This window comes from Hermetia illucens, chromosome 6 (assembly GCF_905115235.1).
Source record: "Hermetia illucens chromosome 6, iHerIll2.2.curated.20191125, whole genome shotgun sequence".
NCBI classification, from domain to species: Eukaryota; Metazoa; Arthropoda; class Insecta; order Diptera; family Stratiomyidae; genus Hermetia; species Hermetia illucens.
In genome coordinates this window covers 99,292,319-99,302,093 of record NC_051854.1, presented here as the reverse complement: position 1 = coordinate 99,302,093, position 9,775 = coordinate 99,292,319, and the positions used below count along the sequence as shown (strand labels likewise).

General features: G+C 40.6%; 1 protein-coding gene across 2 annotated transcripts in view; it reads right to left on the bottom strand.

The window, feature by feature from the left end:
- Window positions 1–1,596: 1,596 nt before the first annotated feature.
- The window catches only part of LOC119659052 (serine/arginine repetitive matrix protein 2), a 44,397-nt gene continuing 36,218 nt past the window's right edge, over window positions 1,597–9,775 (bottom strand). For both annotated transcript variants that reach the window (XM_038066959.1, XM_038066960.1), the window contains exons 4-6: window positions 3,341–3,426; window positions 3,127–3,255; window positions 1,597–3,034 (exon numbers count right to left, since the gene is read on the bottom strand). In XM_038066959.1, coding sequence (XP_037922887.1) covers window positions 2,876–3,034; window positions 3,127–3,255; window positions 3,341–3,426 — 374 coding nt within the window. In that variant the 3' untranslated portion in view covers window positions 1,597–2,875. The remainder of the gene's footprint in view (window positions 3,035–3,126; window positions 3,256–3,340; window positions 3,427–9,775) is intronic.

Here is a 9,775-nt window from a genome sequence, read left to right as displayed (position 1 = left end):
CTGAGGTAAATGCAAGAGGTACGATACTCTTCAAGTCCACCCAACTACTGGCCTATGCTGACGATATCGACATCATGGGAAGAACCACCCGAGACGTACAAACTGCCTTCATTCAAATCGAGCAGGCGGTAATCGACGCGAGATCTTGGGCTGCACATCAATGAAGGCAAGACAAAATATATGGTGGTAACGTCAGCACCGAAGACGAATCAACCAACAACATCAAACCGCACTGGTCAAACACGAAGAAGAATAAGGAATAGGAGAATACAACTTTGAGACCGGTGACAATTTCTCCTATATAGGGTCGAAAATCACAACCGATAACAGCTACGATGATGAAATCCGCGCACGGTTGTTGTCAGCCAACAGAGCCTATTTCAGTTTACAAAAACTGTTCCGCTCGAAACGTTTCACCATAGGAACTTACTGTACAAGACTACGATCTTGCCAGTCTTCATGTATTCCTCGGAAACTTGGGTTCTTAGCAAGAAAAATTGCGAACTCTTGGACGCGTTCGAGAGAAGAATCCCCTGAAGAATTTTTGGCCCCCTACATGAGGATGGACGATTCCGTAGCCTGACACAATGACGAAATCTATGCGCGATACCATGACCGTCCGGTTGTAGATAAAATCCGGCTCAATAGGATGATCCCACCCGGAAAGTCTATAAGGGCAATATCTATGGTAGAAAAAGAAGACGAGGCAGACCTTGCCTAAGATGGAGCGATGGCGTAAGTCAGGACGCCAGACAGCTTTTAGGGATATCGAATTGGTGGACCTCGGCGCAAAACCGGGATGTCTGGAGTTCCTTATTAAGGCAGGCGTAGACCGGATACCGGTTGTTGCGCCGTTGATGATGATGATATCTAGATACAATTGATGGCAAAAATAAAAATTCGATTCCGCGGATCCGACACACGGGATGACCCCCTTAAGAATACCCAACTTTTGTCTGCCCCCGAAATATAGGTATTTGTCAAAGGAATATCACACTAGCGAAGAAAGCGACTTTCATTGTCTGCTTTATAGATTTTCCGCTCCATGTTGGGAGCGAAAAACTTTGAACAAAGCCGTTTAGCTGGTAAAACTGGTCGTTTTTTCTTGAGATTAACAACTGGTCTGAGAAAAGGTGATTTGTGCGCAACAATTTAATTATTTCGCGGCAGTTGCAATTTTACATTTAGATTGGAAAACATCTGTCGGCTGATTTTTTTTTTGCGTACATCTATAGCTAAAAGCGGAGTCACTTTTAAAAATGCCAAAATTGCATTTATCAGACACTTTGATTACTCTTTGGATTGAATCCAAACATCTTGAAATCGATGTGTCCACAGATATCTCTAAACGCGAACTGGCTCTATCTTCATCAGTAGCTTAAACTAATACCAGGCAGGCAGCGAGTTATAAAGCAATGAAAATATTGGAGCGGAAGTATCGATTGCCAGACAATGTCCCCTCATAGCTTTCAAGTTTCTATTACAAAACAGACACGGGAGTGTAGATCATCTATGAGGGGACATTCTCGAAGATCGATAACTGTACATTGTTTCATATTAAACTAAGATGATCGAATATTATTGAAAAATCCAAAATTATTCTTTAAAAATTTACACATTGATCATTTTATTTGCTGAAATCTTTCATTATCCATGTTTAGTGTTTTTATTTACTAAATTCATAAGTCAGTAAACAATTACAATTAAAAACTACATGAGAGAAATATTGCATTATACTAAAATTGGGTATATATAAAGTTAACTGCTTAGAATTTATATTTTATATAATAGTAACGCATAAATTGAAAAAACCAAAGAGGCAAAAACTGCAGAGTGAATTTAAATAAAATGATTGCAAAAACAAAAAGAAAATAATATGACAATGCTGCTTACCCACCCACTCGTAATTGCATACAATTAAAGAGAAAGAAAAACGTGGAAAGTGAATTTCAAAGATGATAAAATGTACAATTTAAACCAAAGGAAAATCCATAAATTACGAAAGTATATCAAACTAATATTACATTATCTTAGAATCGAAGTTTCTTTTCTCGTTTCACAATTGTATCATTCAAACGAAAGGAATATTAAGATTGATTTGTTGAGTGTTTAAGCGAAGTGCTGTCTGTGCATCTCCGCTAAACTTCTAAAATCTATGGACTATGAAATAATAATGATATTTGCTTTTGCTCCTATTTGTATATAGTACTGTTATATTATTCATCGATTCAAATTAAAAACTGTGTTTTCCTTGATGTTTGGCGAAGAATGCGTATTTTCCAGGTTGTGTTCATCTGTTTTCAATCTACTTTGCTCTCTTCTTGCTAAACAACGAGGCAAACATTCTAGTGGTTTCACTTTTTTCTGTTTTTCCTGTATACACTAAATACATAGATTCCTTAGGAGATAAATATAGAGCAGCAACTGCAGAATTAACACTATCCTTATATAGTTGATTCCGGATAATATTTACAGAAAAAATACTGAAATCACTATATTTGATATCAGTAGAGTTTGTCTAACGAAACTGGTATCTGATTGGGTGAAAATAGAGAAACTAAACGCGATAATCATCACCAGGGTGGACTCCATCTGTTCTAATTCAATGTGCTAAAGACACGAATGCGGGATACTTTCATATACGCAGCAAAGTATTGAATGTTTATTTTCCTTTAATTTACTACTTGAAAGCAGGACATCCACTCTGGCATTGATTATCTGCCTTTAATACCATTCCGCGATGCTATTCACTCAAACTGTTGCATATAAAGATACATTAAATAAATATCTTTATGAGACTGTTGTCTCTTCCATTTTAATTAGTATCTTAAGTTCACTCCTTTGTAAATGACTAACGTACGTTGTCACAATTTCATCACAACTTTTTCAAGTAGGCAGCACATTTCACTGCACTACTCACTTGGCCCGTTCCTATAATGTTCAATTTATTACGCTGACGGAATTTCTTAACATATGCCTCTATCAGATTTTTAATCTTGGCTGGGTTTATTTCACCCGAACGACTGTGACAAATCTATTCCGGGAATGGAAAAATCGCCGCGTATTAGTTTTGGGTCAAATATATGGCAATGAAATTTATATAAAAAATATAAAAGGATATATTACCTTAGGAACAGAACGCCGCAGAATTTCCTTGTAATCTTCCTTTGTAATGCGTTTTCTGTTGTAGTGTGGCTTCAGAACCAATTTCACTTCTTCAACGACGCGTTCTTGACGATTCAGCTTACGCAAAAACTGTTTCGAAAAGAATCGAATAAATGAATTAATTATCATGCAATGAAATAGTTTAGGTCGTTAAATTTTTAAGGTGGTCACCTACCTTATCCTTAACTTGTAATTCGACCGCAGAGCTGGGCAGTTCATCAAATATTTTAATTTGATCGTCTTCCAATTTTGTTTTCGCAACTGAAAAACAAAAATATTAAATTAGATAGTTGCCCACAAAATACTTTGGAAAATTAAAAAAAAAGTTATTTAGTTATTTGAATCTGTCAAGAATGCAACCCACACAATTTTTCGTATCAAATTGAAAATTAAAAGAACACTGATCAGCAGTTTTGGATTGTTTTTATGATATTAGGTTGTTGTATATGAAATGGCCGATTTGGCAATCAAGTGAAGTTAGTTCCAATTTTTCTGTATAAAACCACCACGAGTTGACGATAGTGAAGTATAAATACTCCTACATTTAATCAAGGAGTCATGCAATTCTTGAGAGTTCAGCCGAACGCAGCAGACGTCTTTGGACAGCAGCAGAATGGTAAAAGTTTTTGAGAATTTCTAATTAGAAATTTATTTTCTTTTTACAGGAGTGGTTATCTTTTAGGTACCCTTTAGTGATAAGCGTGGATAGTGTTAAGTTTTTGTGGGTAGAAAATAGTTTTTGTTTTTGAAGAGTTTTTTCAGCAGAAATCATTATGGAGACGAGGGCCCAGAAAGCCCCAGAGGTCCGATTACTATCGGACCAAACCCAAGAAAGGCTAATCGCCAGTCTGCAACGCAGTCTGGATCAAATTAACAAGCAGCTAGCCGCTGCAAAAATTGAGATAGAGGAGCAGCGGAAGCAGAACGAGGGTCGGACAGCCCTCATCAAAAGCTTGCAGGAGTCAATAGACCTGCAGAACAGGGAGAAGAAAGAAAACGGCAAGCGTTTGCGTATCGAGAGTCCACAAGTGTCGGACTCTGAAAGTAACTCCTCATCGGAAGAGGAGATGTCTACCGACAACACAGACAAAACGCCACCGAGGAGGAGGAGGATGTGGACTTTCCACCCCTGCCGCCACCGAAACCAGCGCCAACTCTTCCGCCCATTATTAAAAAAACCGTAGTGAAGTCACCGGAAAAACCAAAGCCTTCAGGACAGAAAAGTCCTAAGGCTAAAGAAGCCGAAAAGGGTACGGTACCCGTGATTTTAAGGCAGCCATCAAAATGGCCAGCCATTGAGAAAGAGTTCAGAAAAAGGAAAATTAATATCCTTCACGCGAGGAGGATACACCTGGGAGTGAGAATAACTCCAGAGCAGCCGAGCGACCACCGGAAGATCACGAAATTTTTTAGAGAAAGTGGAATTCAATTCCACACATATCTTCTCCCAGAAGAGAAGAACATCAACATTATAATCCGGGGGCTCGAGGGAATAGCGCCCGAAGATGTGAAGGAAGACCTTGAGGATCAGCGCTTCCATCCTATAGAGTGTTTCTTCATAAAAATGAAGAACGGGCCCTCCAGACTATTAAAAGTGTTAATGCCGAAAAACGAAACCGGCATATACAATGTCAAATCGATCTGCCACCTGATCGTGAAAATTGAGTCCCAAAAACCGAGGACTTCCCAATCGCAGTGCCATAACTGACAGCAGTTTGGACACTCTGCGAACAACTGTTTCACCGACGCACGTTGCGTTAAATGCGAGGGATCGCATCACTTTTCCAAATGCGAGAGGAAGCAGAAGGCAACCTGCACCAACTGCAAAGGAGATCATCCAGCCAGCTACGGCGGATGTCCAAAAAATCCTAAAAATATTAAGAAAACCTTCGCCCAGATGGCGAAATCTAACTCTTCTCTACAGGTATCACAGGTAATACAACCAATCAATAAACCGACAGGAAAAACTCCAACAGCACCGAAAACTCCCTCTTCCTCAGCGAACCCGAAGCCCGTACAAATGGATCAAGTGCTGAGCAGCATGCAAGCACAGATCCAAAACATGATGGAGTCAATGATGACTAAAATGATTCAAAACCTGTTTAGCTCGCAGATCCCTCCAGGCAACCCAACTAAGAACCACCATGGTAAACATTAAGCTTAAAATTATCTCATGGAACGCAAATTCCGTAAAAGGAAAAATGGGAGAATTGAAAGAATTCCTTTACGAGGCAGAAGTAGATATACTACTCATCCAGGAAACGTTCCTCAAACCAACAGATCCACTTAAAGTACCCAACTACGAAATATATAGAAACGACCGACTTACTGGCCGTGGAGGAGGAACCGCAGTCCCCATTAAGAGAAGCATCGAGCATCACCGCCTGGAAACACCACTCATCACTGGAATGGAAGCTACAGTCATCGAGGCCAGGACAGGACCAGCTGATGTAAAAATTATATCAGCCTACCGTCCACCATCAGCAGATAATTTTTCAGTGGACCTTCAACTGCTACTCAACGAGGACAAACCGACTTTTCTCGGCGGGGATCTGAACGCGCGTCATCGAGACTGGGGAGCAACCCGAAACACCAAAGCGGGGAGAGAACTGCTCACTTTCCTAAACGGAAACGGAGCAACTATTCACGCACCAGAGGAACCAACACATTATGGACGCTGCACGACCGGCACCATAATCGATGTGGCTCTTACAAAGAATTACAACAACCACATCACAATCAACGTGTTGGACGACCTCTCGTCGGACCGCAAACCGGTGCTATTTTCAATATACAACATATATATTGAAAATCCGCCGAAAATGATAAAAAGCACCAACTCCGACACCTACCGCCACATTCTAAGACAATACACCACAACCTCAAAACTAGAAACATCGGAACAGGTAGAGACAGAGATTCAAAACCTAACCGCCCAACTAACTTCAGCCAAGCAGGAGAGCTCAACGGAGACAGAAGTAAACGACCAACAATACTACCAGCTCCCAAGAAATATTAAAGAAAGAATAAGGGAGAGAAATCGCATCAGAAAAAGAGGAAGAATGACAGGAGATCCCAATCTGAAAAGAGAAGCGAATCGGCTCACTAACGTCATCAGAGATGATATTGACCGATTCAGGAACGAACAGTGGGAATACTTCCTCCAAAACTTAGAGCCGGGAAACAACAACTTCTGGCGGCTCAGCAAATATTTTAAAAGAGGCTCGAGAAGGCAAATGCCTACAATTCATGGTCCCAATGACGTTGAATTCTATAAAGAGGGAAAGGCCGAAGCGTTCGCGGACTCACTAGAACTCCAGTTCAGGGAGAACACCGCATCGGACGATGAATCTGAAGAAGAGTACGAGTCAGAAACAGAGACACAAGATGACTCAACACAAAGAGAAGACTGGGAACTGCAAACAGATCAGGTGGAAGTCCAAACCATCATCCATGGACTAAGCAGCAAAATAGCCCCAGGATGGGATATGCTTACAAACGAGTGCATCAAGAACGCACCGAATAACATCGCCGAATCAATCACCGCAGTAATAAATGCAGTACTCCATCTCAGAACATATCCAAAAGCATGGAAAAAGTCCTTCACATCGTTCTGCCGAAACCGGGAAAGAACCCAACCTTCCCACAGAACTGGAGACCCATCAGCCTACTCCCAACAATTGGAAAAATTGCAGAAAGGATAATACGGAGCAGACTGCAGGATCAACTCAACGAGCTCAACATCATCCCAGAGGAACAATACGGATTCCAACGAGAGCATTCATGCGAGCTTCAACTGGCCAGAGTAGTCCAGCACATTCGCAGTGGATTAAACAAGCGGAATTCGACCGGACTAATAATGTTCGATATATCGAAAGCTAAAGTCTGACACGCAGGGCTCGTAGCCAAACTAAAGAAATTTAAAATATCTGATTCACTGATAAGACTAATCCAATCCTTTATTGCAGATCGAAGTTTTAGGGTGGCACTGGAGGGGCACCAATCAACAGAAAAAATAATAGAGGCAGGAGTACCCCAAGGATCGCCGCTTTCATCGCTGTTATACACAGTATTCACGGCGGACATTCCAAGACAATTCAACCGCTTCACAGGGATCTCCTTATTCGCGGACGACACATGCCTCTTCCACACATCGAAACAGGCACGCTTCATCACAAGTAATCTTCAGAAGGCAACCAACACAATGTTGGAATACTTCAAAAAGTGGAAGATAAAAATAAACCCGGAGAAGACCCAGGCAATCTTCATGACAAGAAAGAGAAAACAGAAACCGGGGAAAATCAAAATCGAAAACCAGCCCATCGATTGGAAACCAACAGCGAAATATTTAGGACTGGCTTTCGACAGCAGACTAAATTGGAAAAAACGCATCAAGTCGAAACGCGAAGCATGCACAGGTACGTTGAATTCCCTTTACCCTTTAATTAGAACTAAGAAACTAAGCATTAAGAATAGACTTTTAATTTATAAGCAATTAATTCGCTATAAGTAGACCATAAGTATTATAACGATTGGAAAACAAAAACAAAAAAGAGGAACGATAACAAACCCGAGTAAAGATGGACAACAATGTCCACAGAGAAAAGGGGAGCAAAGGTGTCCAACACCAGCTCTAGATTCATCACAGTTCCAAGGGATCAAGGAGTCATTTCAGTTTTGACCATCGTTGGGATAACAGTGAATGAAAAGGAAAAAAAGGATAGAAAAGAGCCAAAAACGTATACTTTTTCGGTATGAGTTCAAACTCGGTCATAAAGCAGCGGCGGCGACCAGGAACATTAACAGCGCATTTGGAGCTGATACGGTAAGCGAATGAACCACACGGCGATGGTTCGAAAAATTCCGGTCAGGCGACGTAAACCTTCAAAGTGATCCACATGGACATCCAGGACCATCGATTGATAACGACGAGCTGGGTGTGCTAGGCGAATCCGACACACGTCAGTCTGTGAGAGACATTGCAGAGAAACTGGACGTACGTGTGTATTATTCGACAGTTTCCCAGCACTTGCAGCAACTTGGAAAGGTGAAAAAGCTCGACAAATGGGTACCGCAAGCCCTTACGGAGCAAAACATGACGCTTCGAATAGACATTTTTAGTTCTTTACTCTCCCGCAAAAGAAGCAACCCCTTTTTGCACAGAATAGTGACATTGGATGAAAAGCGGATATCATACGACAATCGTCGCCGTTTAGCGCAATTGCTAGATGCTGATGAGCCACCGAAGCATATGCCGAAACCGAGCCTCCATCCGAAGAAGGTAATGACTGTTTGCCGGCCTACAGCTGGAGTTATCCACTATTCTTTTTTGGCACCAGGAGAAACGATAAATGCACAGAAATACTGTGCCCAACTCGAGCAAATACTCCAAAAATTGAGTATTCAACGGCCGAGATTTGTCAACAGAGATGGTGTGATACTCCTTCACGGCAATGCACGACCTCATGTATCGAGAACAACGGTCCAAAAGTTGAACGAATTGCAATATGAGACTCTGCCTCATACACCTTTCCCCAACCGACTACCACTTTTTTAAGCATTTAGATCATTTTTTGGCGGAAAAAACAATTTAGGAACGAAGAGGCTGTCAAAATTGCCTTCGACGAATTTATCAACACTCGACAGTAGGATTTCTACGAAACTGGCATACAGCTCTTGAATCTCGTCGGGAGAAGTATTTTGAATCAACTGGCACCTATTGTGATCAAAAAAATTAATTTTTGTAAGCTTTACAGTCGTTTTAAATTTTAATACCAAAACGGCCATTTCATTTGCAACAACCTAATAAAAAACAGTCACATCAACATGTCATGAAAATGCGTAAATTCAAGCAACAATTTTTGTTACATTTGTGGATGAATAACGCTTTCTTCACAGAAATGCAATTTGACGCTTTTGGTGAAGACTGACTATCACAATTATTTTGCTATGAAGGTATAGGACCAGGATAAGTCTTGGGCTGTTGGTTGTAATTCATGTTCAGTAATATTATAAGAATGGCTGAAAGGCAAAAAAAGATCCATTGGCTTTTGCTGTACCTATGGTTTAGCGGTAGCCTACAAACCATTTAGACGATTGCTATTTTTACTTAACTCCGGCTATAAAAGCAGGATTGTCAATGAAAAAATTAGGACAGTAAAATACCCAGATTTTCCATCTGCTATTCGACCGATTTCGCATTCAGATAGCTTACCAATTCCTACTTCATTCGAAATTCATGAGTTAGAACTTCAAAGAAAAGGATGATCAACCAAGCAAATTGAACCAGTGGGAGTGATCTGATTCAAAATCTTGATTTGTCACAAGAGAAGACGGAGCTTCTAGGATCAAGATTACATCAATGAAATCTTCTGCAAAATGATGTCAGAGTCTTCACCTACAGAAAACGTCCATGAGATCTGTTTCCTTGTTTTGAGAAGAAAAAAAATTGGTGTCTTGTTGTGGCATCAATGGTTTAATGAAAAGTTTGAATTTGGACCATGATCCAACTGAATGAAGACTATTCATAGACTCCTCCAAGCTTAATTTTTAAGCTGTGTTGCCTCATAATGGGAACCGTCTTGCTTTCATTCCTATTGGTCATGCACTT